Genomic DNA, 12612 nt, shown 5'->3' on the forward strand with positions numbered 1-12612 from the left:
TTTATTTCTTTTCTTCTTTTATTAGGGCCTGTAAAAGCCATATCATGCCTCCTTTCATCACTGACCTTCTGACAGGACTAGTTTATGTTTCTGATACCCTTACCCCTCTGCCAGGCAGTTGCAGAGGTACAGTCCTTGCAGGTCAGCCTTGGAGAAACCATGCCGTCCGCGCTGGGTGCATCTCAGTAGTTACGTGCGGACATCCTGGGGTGGAGGTGGACACCAACAGCAGGGCAGGAAATATTTTCTTCTAAACAATCCCAGCCCAGCATCAGCCTCTAGAAGGCTGGGAGGCTGTGTGACACCATCTGCAAATGCTGTTCTGCCTCCTCTGCTGTCCTTGATGATTGTCGCAGGCTTTGGAGGGCGAGCGAGCTGCCCTCTTGCAACATATGCGAAGTGTTGATCTGCCACAAGGCTGGCAGATGGAGCAGTGCTGTATTCCCTGCTGTCTTTGAAAGAAACCCTGAAGGTGCAGCACCACATCCAGATGTTGAAGCCAGGCTGCTCAGCAGCTTCTTTTAGAGCTCTTTTTACCCTCCCTGGTGTATGGAAAGGAAAATACCATCCCTGTGATCAAGGCTGTAAAGGTACACTTTAGAGGACTACAGCCTTTGGACATGAAAAGGTGTAGCCAAAATGACCTACACTCTATGGGCTACCCTTCTTAACTAAGCTACTGAATGAAACCCATCCACTGAGACTGTTTCTGGGCTTGCTGATGTAGAAATCTATGCATGCTTAAGGAATCCACCCCCAAACCAATAGCTTTCCTTGGCTGAGAGTACTTCACCCAGAAAGGCCTTCAGCACAGTAGCAACATGCAGCGCAATGCACTAGCTAAATGCACTTTGCCTGGGACAGGAGAGCATGGAAAATGTCTGTGGCAATGGCTTGTTCTCTGGCTGGGCAAGCTTCAACAAGCAAGAGCACCAGCATGTAGTGATGTATCCCCCAACCTATGACATCAGCCTAGCAAGACTTTTGCAGCTTTTGACTCTGTAAATACCACCTTTAGGTATTAGGCTTTGATGGACACCTTATTAAAAAAAAGCTGTTTCTCTCAGATGGATTTCCTGGTAATGCACATGAAACCTCTCACACACACATATATACATACCTAAATGAATACAATTTTATATGTAAAAATAAATGCATATATATATGTATGCACACAGATATATATGTTGATATATACGTAGATATACATTTATTTATGTATAGAGGTATGTGTGTCTGACTAGGTGCTGCTTCTGGCAGAATTTTCTCCATGGTGCTTGGACATGGAAACTGAGCCCACAGACTGTGGCGATCGTATGCCCTGGGCATTACTTAGGATGGGTAGAACAGCACCTCGTTTCACCAGACAAACATCAGCTGTCCCAGTCACCCACAGCTTAATCCTCTTCCAATAAAGACTGACTTGTTTTCGACCTCCTCTGAGCAGGGCTGGGAGAAGCATTTCTAGGTGATCTTCCACTGCCAGCAGCAGTCTTAATTCTCCACTCTGTGTTGAACCTCACACCATCATTTTATGCTCCTGTAAAGCTGGTGAAAATGCTTCTGTCATTCACCTCGTTTGCTAGCATTTGCATGCCACGGTAAGAGGTAAGAGAGAGCAGAACAAACAGATTTTTTTCTTTTGTGGAAAATACTGCTGAATTCAATGGGATTTTTTGTATGAGCGTGGTTCTTTGGGTCAGACCCAGACAGCCTTGCACTGAAAACACTCAATCTAAATATATGCTCAGCAACTGAGCAAAGATGGAATGGATTTTGTGCTGCTTGGCTGCAAACTATAATGACTGATTATTGCTAGTGCCTTTGCATGTTTGTTTTCAATCAGATTGACATCATAAAGCCTTATTTACTTTTTCTCAAAAGTCTGTTTTCATTTGCCTTTCACTTCTCATTTGCAGCCTTTACGGGTTTGTATTTAGGCTCCTCATCTGTCTGTCTGTGATACGTAATGATCCTCAGCAATTTTCCCTGCTCTTTGCCCTAAGATGTTGACTATCCATAAAACAGTCCGTTTGGAATAACCTCTAGAAATTGCTATATCCACTCTTCACTAGGAGAGCCCTAGAGGCAAGATCAGTGAGAGGCCTGAGTGAAAGAACATTGCTGCATAATCTAGTGTCAGTCTGCATCAGTCCATCAGTGTGACAGAGGGCAAAATAAAAAGAAAAGATATAAATATGTGCTGTGAGATTCAGCCGTGCAATTTTTCATCCATATGAGAGCTTGGTCCACGACCAACTTCTCTGTTATTTTGTACCTTGATACCAAACATTAACCTGGGCTCTCAGTGAGGTGGTTGGCCCCTGCTCTCCCTTTCACACACCTGAACTCATTGGCACTGCCATTCTGCATTAGCTGGCACAGCTGGATGTGCGCTTTAATGCTTGGGAATGGCTGTCATATATGCTTGTAAATGACTTGCTGTGCAGCAAGTGTGGAAGGAGAACCATGAGTCCTGACAGACCTCCAGCCTACCCTTGCACATTCAAAGGGACAACAATAATTTCCTGGGAAAGAACCTCAGAGAGAACTGCAGAAAAGCTCACCTTGCTGCAGCACCAGAGTTCACGAGACAACTGCTCAGCTCCTCGCTTCACTCTGGCTCTTCACCAGCAGGATAACAGCAGCATCATTTTTCCTGAAGCCTCCCGAGAGCATCTGTTTGGGAATTAGTTGCTTCGTCACCAGCATGCCATCGATACAAAAGTGGACTAAGGATCTGTCTAACAGTGAGACAGCATGACAGAACAGCACAGAAACTACAGACAAATTCTATATCCTATAGAGATAGCTATAGATTTCAGTGTATGGAGGTGGTGTTTTTGAAAGGCACAGTACAAAGGACTTTAAAACTGTTTAACTAGTAGCTGGTATTTTTCAGATACATGTCAAGATCTGAGCACCCAGAATTTCTTTCTAACAAACAGCCCCAAAGGCTTCCTTATAAAGAGAAACTTGGAATCCTTATTGCCTAGCACACTAAAAATCCAAGTTGAAAAGGCATAAGGAACAAACTAACACTGACAGCCAGGTATGGAGTGTGTTGATCCCCTTCAATTGCCTTTCTTCAGATTCTGGGATCCTAAGAATCCTGTGTAAGAGTTTCCACGTGTTGGTTTCTACACTCTTTTTACAGTTAAGACATGGGTGTAATAGCTTACAAGTCACCTCTAGAGTAATTCTGGGACTGTAAGAAACCGAGCAAGTCTGCATCAGCTAGCAGGCTCAGGTAAAAGATGGAGATTGTGCACTGTTTGTTTTCTAACTTGCTTCTGAAGCCCTTGTAAATAAAAACATACAGGTCAAAATCTGTTCAGAGGAGGAAAAAACTTATGAAGTCCATATATTTTCCTTGCTTTGTTGCCAGCAGTTAAGTAGGTTAGCATGGCTTACATTGGTGTCCACGCTTAAGAAGAGAGCGGAGAAAGAAAGGAAAACATGATACACCTGCAGTCTCTAAGCTTGTCTATTGATCTGGATGAAAGACAGCAGGCACTCAAGAGACTTCAAATGGAGCCTGTATCACCGGCCGTCCATCCCAGCGCTCAACGCTTACCTGCACTCTTCCCTTGCAGGCTGCTTCTCCCGTCTCCCTTGAGCTGCAGCATCAGCATTACCCCGCTCACTCCTGCGCTCCATCAGTGCTGACGCAGCCTTTGGATTTGGTAGTGTTTTTAATATGTGTTTTCAGAAACAACGTTAATGGCAGAATTCCTGTCTCACAGCCTGCTTATTCTCATAGTATCTAGGCATTTATAGATAGAGGTCAATTCATTATATGCAGCTTCAAAACTGTTCTGATCTTTTCTATACTTATACCAGAGTCCCTTTTCTGAGACAGCATAAATTGTCGCATTACTCCTACCTCCAGAATTAATTACCCCAATTTCTTGTGCTGTGGTGAAAAAAACGCTGTACAATATCCACCCTAATCTGCTGTGGATCCGAGTTGTTACGATTCAAATGGTTAGCTGAGGACGTGCACAGCTCATTGACCTGCCCTGCAGAACCTAAGCCTCTGTTTTCTGAGGTGGCTGTACCACAGAGTCATAAAAGTTAGGAGTGGAGATATCCTGTTCGGTTATCTGGTCTTTTTTTGCAGGAAACCCACAGCAGGATGTTTTCCTGACAAAATTATTCTAGTCTTTAGTACAACCTCCTTTCAAAAGTGCCTGCATGACAGAATCTGCCAGCTATGTCAAGGTACTAGTCACATTTCTGAGGGGCAGGGTGACCGCCGGGGTTGAGAGTCAGCATTCAGCGTCTGCTTGTGCAGTGCTTTCTCTTAGGCTTTCTTTGATGTGTGTTGTCGATGAGCTGGCCAGGTCTGCCGCGGGCTCTTTCATTTCTGCCTGGAACATCACAGTTGTCAGATCTGCTCTGGAAAATCAGGTGTTCCTACAGGAGTTATTTAGATATGTGAGATGTAAGCTGGGTATAATATCAATGGGAAAAAAAAAAACCCTTGGTAGTGGTGCCATGGACTTCATTCAAACTCACACTGGGCCTGCAGACTGTGTTGAAATGCATTTGCTTGAAATCAGCTTGCCGCATCCCAAGCACCGCTCAGCGTTTCCACTTCCCGCTCAGGCCATGGAGGGCCGCTCATGGCATCTGACAGATTTGAGATCTGTTTTTCCTATGTCTTTGCCCAGTAGAATCGCAACTGTGTTCAGGATGGTGCTTTCATCGCAGGGAATGGCACTGTTGTGCTAACCTTCATGACATTGCAGAGACATTTCCCACAGAAGTAGAGGGAGAAAAAAAAATGAAGCGTGTGACTTGTATGGTGATTCAGTTGTGCTGCCCATGCAGACGGGATCACCTCGGCGCCAGCTATTCGTCTTTTTTTAACTGTGTTTATGGCAGCTAAGGGGGAAGAGGTGAGGAGGATTCTAACAAGGTGATTTGCTTTTAAGCCTGTTTGGCGTTGTTTAGCTCTCTCATGCTGTTCAAACACAGGTGTGTGTGTACATGGGGGGGCGGGTTGTGGTGGCTCAGCACTAACAGCCAAACTAAACACTGGAATTTGATGGTGAGACAGTTTATTTTTTCTTCTTCTGTAAAATGAATTTAGTGCTGGTGAAAAGTATGCATAGACATCCTGGAGACTGAAGCCCTCTGTTTGTCCTTGTAGCAGTTACATCCAGGCAGGGCAAACCCTACCCATCCCCAGCTCTGCCAACTTCATCTCCGTGCAGGAGAGATCCTCTGCAGTGATTTCGGATGCCGTGGTCCCTTCCATCCCTGGCCACTGCTGAAAAAGAGATGGTTGAAGGCAAAGGAGATGATACCAGGGGCAAGGCAGGATTTATCCTTAGCTGCCACGGGGTAGGGCTATGCATTGGGAAGCAAACTGGAATCGTGACTGCTGTGCTGTACCAAGGCTTGGGTGAGCTGCAGGGAGGAGAGCACAGTCTGATATCCTCTGGAATCTGTTTCTCAGCCAACCTTATACCTAGTAAAAATCAGGCAAGATCAGCAAGAAAAAGAAAAAAAGAAATCTAGTGAATCAGCATTAAAGCTCGTGATTTAAAGTAGGAAGCATCAGGAAATGCAGAAAAATGTCACATCAGAGATATTGACTCTCAAGTATGTTGCCATTTATACAATGCTGTTCCTTTCCTGTGATTAGGACGCCAAGTTAATATATTAGTATGTTCTAAAATGTGTACTGTTTTGTTATTTTTGTACAAAATAACAGCTCTTGCTTAGTACAGACTGGAACACTTATTTTTTTAGGAGGAAATATTTCCTAATTTAGTCATTTAAATTGAAACAAGAGACTATTTTGACCTTTATTGTCATGCTATTGACATAGCATGATAGGAAGCATGCACTACTATTGAGGGCAATGGAAGACAATTTAAAAAAATGCTAATACGTAACAAAATCAAAATCCTGAAATAAAAATGCTCACAACATTTTATATGGTACAGGATTCATTTTTGGGAGAAATTAAAAAAAACCAAACAACCCAACCTATTTCCTTCAAGTCAGACATCAAAAAGTTGATGTTTCAGGTGAAATGAAAGGTCTGCATTTATCCTCCCAGTATTTCAACTAAAATTAAAATAAAACTAGAGAGGATGTGAAACCTCCTCCATGTGGCATAAACCAACCACTAAGGAGGGCCTGAGTAGCTCTGTCACTAGCTTTTGTCCTTGCAAGGAGCCCTCTGAGAGAACAACAGAAGGATAAAGGCAAAAATGAAGCCTGCTGCTATTCAGTCCAGTTCAGTACCGTGTACCCTGAATACATGACTGAGTCCGGGTTAGCTAACTTTAAGCACAGTCTTACTGGACAGTATTCATCCTGACTGGTTTGGATGCCTGACCTAGCAACCTCCTCCCTAGGGTCCTTCTGTAGCCCATGGAGACCAAAAGTTTCTTCTGGAAGGCGGCACTGAAGGCTACAGGGCATTGCTTGCATCTCCTGTTGGACCAAGGTCTTTGTCGCTCTTTGCTGGCTTTAGTAGGAGACCAGGAGGCCATCCTCCCACCGGTCGTTAGATGGGGTGACTCCCTCTTTTCCTAGTGTTCCCTCCTACTAAGACTGCTTGGTGATTTAGTTAGGTGCATGCTTAAAGGTTTGATGGTTGGCTTTGATCCAAAATGCTGAGCCCTGTGTCAGATGAAGCCTTTGTCAGGCAGGAAAAGAGTGAGCACCTTGCTCGCCGGTGGGGAGGTTTGGTGGGTGGTAGCACCATGGCTGGGAAGGGATGGGAGAAGGGAGAGATGAATCCTTCCCAGCAACGCTGGGAGGTGAGAGGCTCAGCGCACATCGCTGGCACTGGAAGCTGGTGGCATCGGGAGGGGAGGGCAGGGAGATGCCTGACCTAGCAGGAGTCACACATGTGTAAAGGAGGTGGCATGAGCTGTGATCACGGAAAAGACCCTGGTGAAGGTGAGTGTCAGCATACGCTGAACTTGAAGGTGATATCCAGTGAGAGTGGAACGAGTTACTGCCACTACCCTTCTGGTTTATTTTTGTCTAGGGGAAGAGAAGTATTGTCTTTTGTGTGCAGTATGTTTATAACTCAATTTCCCTTCTGCCTGATGCCTTGCTCCATGCTCTCTTCTCCTCCTCCATCTGGTTTCTATTGTAGTTTTAAATAAGGACAGTTTGGCTGTCTGGCAGAACAAGCGGGGTCTGTGTGACACCAGCTGCCTCTTCCAACTTCTAAGCCTCCAGCACAGTTTTAATTATAGAAGTGTCAAGACTGGACACCCCCTCACCCACCCCTTTCTGTGCCTGCACGCACACACACAGCCCCTGCTACACATCCCCATCCACGTCTGATCTTCCTTCGGGAGAGACCCAGATCTGTGATTTACCCCTGTAATGCTGATAGAGTCGCGTTGTAAAGCGCGTGCTAAAGTCTGTAGCTCCCTGCATTCAGGGTTGATCACAGCCTTTGTTTTGGTTTATCGGGAACCATGTCCGAAATAATCAAACCACCTCAGAGATGGCTGGAAGTGGGAGGCAGCTGCTCACTGCCGCTCTAACCTCACCTCCCCCAAGTGCCCGAAAGACTCAGCTTTGTAGGAGATCAGAGCTGCTCAGGAATTTCAGAGCTGCAGGTTCTGCTCAAAGAAAACATTTATTGTGCTCCAGTTTTATACAAGCGCTGCATTTAGGGGCTTGCTTTGCAGGAAGCTGATGCAGTCCCTTCACCTCCAGGGTTCTGAGGTCAAAATCTGTAATTTTTGGTTGCGAGTGAAATGTGTCCTATGTGGTTTTTTTTTTTTTTTTTTTTTTTTTTGACATCACAAAACCACCACACATTTTGGCATAACTGGCTGTTTCTCGTCATATGAGCCAAAGACCTGGCAGGGCAGGAAATCATGTACATGGTGAGTGAAGGGCACTGGCAGAGATACATGAGAAGCCCAGGGCTGGAAAAGCAGGGAAGACTGTAGGGCTGGAGTAAGAGATATCTGCAGAGCTTGGTGCATATTGTCTATCTGCAGTCTATAAGGTTGTCTGCTGTGGAGTCTTCACCCACTTTTAAAAATGGGTTGAATTTTATATGTTTGCTACAGATTATTCCCCTCAGGCCCCTTTTTTTGCTTACCAGTCCTCAACAGATGGATCTAGCCTTCTCTGTTTTTTGTATAAGAGGTTTGCTTACCTGCCTGAGGCCTCTTGACCTAATTTATCCCAAGGAAACTTAAAGCTCAGAAAAAAAAAAAAAAGTGTGATTTAAATGGTCTTACTTTCAAGAGGTCAAATTAATCACAATAAACATCAGTATATGCATTTTTAGTTGGTGTGCTTATTCTTCACACTGAGGTTGTAAAAAGTATGTAATAAAGGGCACTGTGGGCACAGACCTCATTTGTGTAGCAGCTAGGCACCATCATACAAAGTCTGTCTATATGAAAGACTATTTGTTTTTTAAACAAACCTTGTCACGTGGCTGTCCTGCTCAAATAGGTTTTCTGTTCAATTAATTCTTCTTTTTGCAGGTAGCATGGAGTGGTTCACCCATTCTCCCATCCAAATGGATCTGAAGTGAACACGGATCTGCCTAGCTTTCATTTTCGTTGTTTATGTTAGATTTACTCCCAGAGACCCCTACCAAGAAGGAAATCTTAATATGCCATGTATGCATAGCTCCTGCTACAAAGACAGTACAGCCTGACCAGACAGAAATGAAGGAGAGGCCTGAAGTCATTTGCCTTTGGGTTTTTTTTTTTTTTTTTATTTCTAGCATGCTCATCATCATATGATCTGAGTTCCCTACTGCAGTTACAGATAATCAGGTCTTACTCAGAGACAGGAAGGTCCTTGTTCTTGATGTGTCACTTAGGCTTTTCTTGGCAGGATTTTAAGGAAATTTCATACTTTTCTTTTGCTCTGTCTCCTTCCACATCATCCAGTCCTCTTAGGAAGTGGGTGCTGTAGGCACTGGAAGGAATGCTTCCCATGTTCCTTCTGGAAGGTGCTGATGTGCCTTCTCCTCAGAAGTCCTTGAGGAGAGAATCCTATAGCTCTGTGACTGCTGTGGACAAAGCTTTGACTCTGTAGACTTCACCTGTTCTCTTGGCAATTTCATGGTTTCCCATGAAAATTGTTGTTGTAGTAGGCTAGGGCCCCTGCTAGAAGTTCAGCTGTTAGTCTTAGCCCAACAACTTGAGGGTCTTAAAAATGAGCCCAAGGGCTTTGAGTATGACACAGCATGGCTAATGTACCTGCATTATGAGTCCCTGCTCAAAAACATAAAGCCAAATGTTGGCTGTTGTTCTGAAGAGGCTTCTTTAACTGAGGAGAATTAGTCTCTTTGGATCATTCAGGTTTCCAAGTAATCACTGGCGCTTTGTGTACTCCTCCGTTTGGGTTGGCCATGCTGAAAAGAGAAGGGACACATAAGAAGGACCGCTTTACCTCCCTTGGTAAGAGTTGGAAGGCAGAAAGGTAGCACTTCCCTGACTGATTGGGCTCAGTAATAGTGCTTCACTGAGGTAGGACCAGTCTTCCTCACCAGAGCCTGCGTCCTGGGCTGCTTGGTAGCAACAAGTCCACCTATGAGCTGGCTCTGGCCTCAGTGGCACCCATGAGAAATACAACAATGTGCCAGCTGTTTTTTGTTCAGGCTGTCCTTGGAGCACTGTCTTTGGATGCTGCCTGATGAAGCACGTGTTAATATGTCATTATGGTCCTGAACTCCAAGCAGAAGTCCGGGAAGGTGCAGCTAGAGGCATTATCTCTGTGGTGTTTGCAAAGATGCAGTAATTTCTATGCCTGGCTTTTTAGTCAAATGTGCGGCTTAGTCTGTTTTCTTCCATACAGCTTTCTGAATGTGCAGTGCAGCGGAGTCAGCATTACAGTGGGGAAGTTTAACTTCTGCATTTACTGACTTTTGTGCTTATGGCTGTGTGAAGCATTGCGTTAAATACACAGCAGTTTCTAGCACCTAATAAGGAAGGGCTCTCTTACTGTTATTGTTATAGCTAGGGTTGTTATAGTACTGGGGACAGGGAGGCTTGGTCTCACCAAGAGGATGAGGGTTTCCTATACCTATATAATGGGGAAAAAATAAACATACGCTTTGGGTCCAGATCTGGATGTAAATGCTGTACCTTGGGCTCCTCTCAACTTTAAGGCTGGTTAAGTCTTTGGCTGGTTATGTTGATGGAGTTCTTTGAAGCCAATGTCAAATTTTGTCAGTGTGCTGATCTAGTCAATATTTGAACTTTATACCCCCTCTGTGGGAGTTTATGAGCACTAAACTGTGGGTATGTAGGCTTATATGGAAGTGCGAATGCTTCTCTGATTTTTATCCAAGCCAATCAGTCCTTCTGGCACGATTCAGCGAGACTGGAGCTCTGTCTAGGGGAGGGGGGAGGTTTCCAGGACCTCATGCTTTACCTCATGCTTTCAATTAGAATGAAATTGCCTCTTTTTCTGGAAAGGAAAGAAAAAGAGAAAAACGCTACCTTTCTTCCCTCAATGTTTCTGTGACTTCAGGCTCAGTCATTGTCACATGGCAATGAGCATGGCATGGCATGGCCCAACCATAGCATGTCCTCACTCTGCAAATTGGCTATGGCCACTCTGTGGGGTTTATTTTTGGTTTGCCCTGTATTTCTCCCATTGCTGTACCCTTCGTTGCATTTGCAGAGAGCCTCTTCAGCCATGAAATTGTCTCCTCTGTGGTGACTTGTGGAAGTTCTTTGTGTGTATTCATTGGGCATCTTGCCTTGCTTTCCTCTCCTAGTCCCCTACGTGCTGAAGAGCTGTGCGGAGTTCATTGAGACTCATGGCATTGTGGATGGGATCTACCGCCTCTCAGGAGTGACATCCAACATACAAAAGCTGAGGTAAGGGCAATCTGTCTGAATGCCAGAGGGATTCGGTGACACTGCTTGGTACCTTTTTGCTGTTAGTCCCTCAGGCATAGACTGGGGCCAATAGAGCTCTACATTGATGCAGAAGAGAAACTGCCTCTGAACCTGGTAACGGGGAAATGCAACGTTTCAGGGATTAGTCCATGACAAAGAAAAAAAAAATCTCCCTCTGTGTCTGTTAATGGGAAACGCCTGGAGGGTCTCAACACAAATGCTGAGTTGTTCTTACTCACTTCAAGACAAAGCAATCTCTTTATATCAGTTCAAGGTCCACTCATGGGACTGTGTTATGGAAACCAGAGACTAATTGAAACCTCGGGGCCTGATCCCCAGGAGACAATCTGGGCCAGGCTGCAGAGACCTCTCTGCTTTCCAGTTTGATTTTTTCTCTAGCTGTAAGAGAGTACTTAGGGTGGAGTACTGGGATGCTACAGCTCTTATTCTCCTACATTATTATGTCTCCATATTGTTTCAGACAAGAGTTTGTTTCTGACCAATGCCCGGATCTGACAAGGGAAGTTTACCTCCAGGACATCCACTGCGTGGGGTCGCTCTGCAAGTTGTACTTCAGGGAACTGCCCAACCCTCTCCTCACTTATGAGCTCTACAAGAAATTCACGGTGAGACGCTTTGCTGTTGTCGTTCCTCTCCAGCAGTGGGGATGTGCTGCAGGTTCCTCCATGACAGCTCTTTGGGATTCACTCCAATGTCCTGGCTTCTGGTGCATCTATCTGTGTAAACACTTCCCAGTGCTCTTCCCTTCTCATCTTGCACTGGCTCTCTTTCCCTGTCCTTGTTTCTTTCCCCCATTTCATGTTTATTTCTCTCCGTTTCTCTGCTGTTTCCTCCCCTTCATCTTGCTCATTTTTTCACTGCATTGCTTCCTGGCTGTTACTCTTTCTCCCCACTGTGCACCTCCTCCCAGAATTACTAATTCTCTTTCTTTTCCTCATTACTGTCCATCACTGAGAGTCTTCTGGGTCACCTGGGGCTTGTGATCATAATCACAAGGGTGCGGTTTCCTCCTCTCTGTCCCTCCGACAGTCCCTGACACCTCCACAAACTGATCGCTCAGCCCCTGGGTAAAGCACCAACTTTTCTGCATCTGTAGCATTTTTCACACAGTTTGTCAGAGCACAAATGATGATACAGGTTATGCCAGCTATGGCATATCAGGTCCATCATGATTATGTCATAAATACAAATTGCAGAGGAAAGTGGCAGCTGGCCAAGCAGAAATCTTTAACCTCGCTTAAAAGGACTGTAATTCAAAGAGTAGTAACTCGATTCTGCAAAACAACCATAGATTATACATGGATACAGTTGGAACCTAGGAGGAGACTGCAGGGGAGCAGAAAAATAAGACCACAAAGCCTAAATTTTTAAGAGAGTTGGCTAATTTTGATGACAGATAATATTTTATTAAAAGGTGGCACAGCAAGCTATGCTTGTTGTTAAGGTTGCCTGCTTCTTACCGCTCTAAATCCACTTTCAGTTGTTCATGACAACAACAAATTTAAACCTGGTCATTGAGGCTGAAATCTTACATGCCAGAGGTGTGAATTTTCAGCTAAAAGCATTCACCAGCTTTTTAAAACAACTGGGGTGGGGGGATGGGAAGGATTGTTTTCTCACTGTTAGAAACATCCGTCCTTTGTTAAGAATTTCTGTCATCCTACTCTTTCCCATTTGCTGGGAGGTGAAGGGGACAGACATCACCAAAAATGTCAGATGTTGC

General features: G+C 44.8%; 1 protein-coding gene across 1 annotated transcript in view; it reads left to right on the forward strand.

Annotated features, from left to right (window-relative positions):
• The window catches only part of ARHGAP31 (Rho GTPase activating protein 31), a 61266-nt gene that overhangs the window by 25150 nt on the left and 23504 nt on the right, over positions 1-12612 (forward strand). The window contains exons 2-3 of the mRNA XM_087757614.1: positions 10745-10847; positions 11350-11494. Of these exons, the coding sequence (XP_087613740.1) occupies positions 10745-10847; positions 11350-11494 (248 nt within the window). The remainder of the gene's footprint in view (positions 1-10744; positions 10848-11349; positions 11495-12612) is intronic.

Source organism: Nipponia nippon, unplaced genomic scaffold, assembly GCF_047370975.1.
Source record: "Nipponia nippon isolate SJK-2023a ecotype South Korea unplaced genomic scaffold, ASM4737097v1 scaffold_2, whole genome shotgun sequence".
In the NCBI taxonomy this organism is placed as follows: domain Eukaryota; kingdom Metazoa; phylum Chordata; class Aves; order Pelecaniformes; family Threskiornithidae; genus Nipponia; species Nipponia nippon.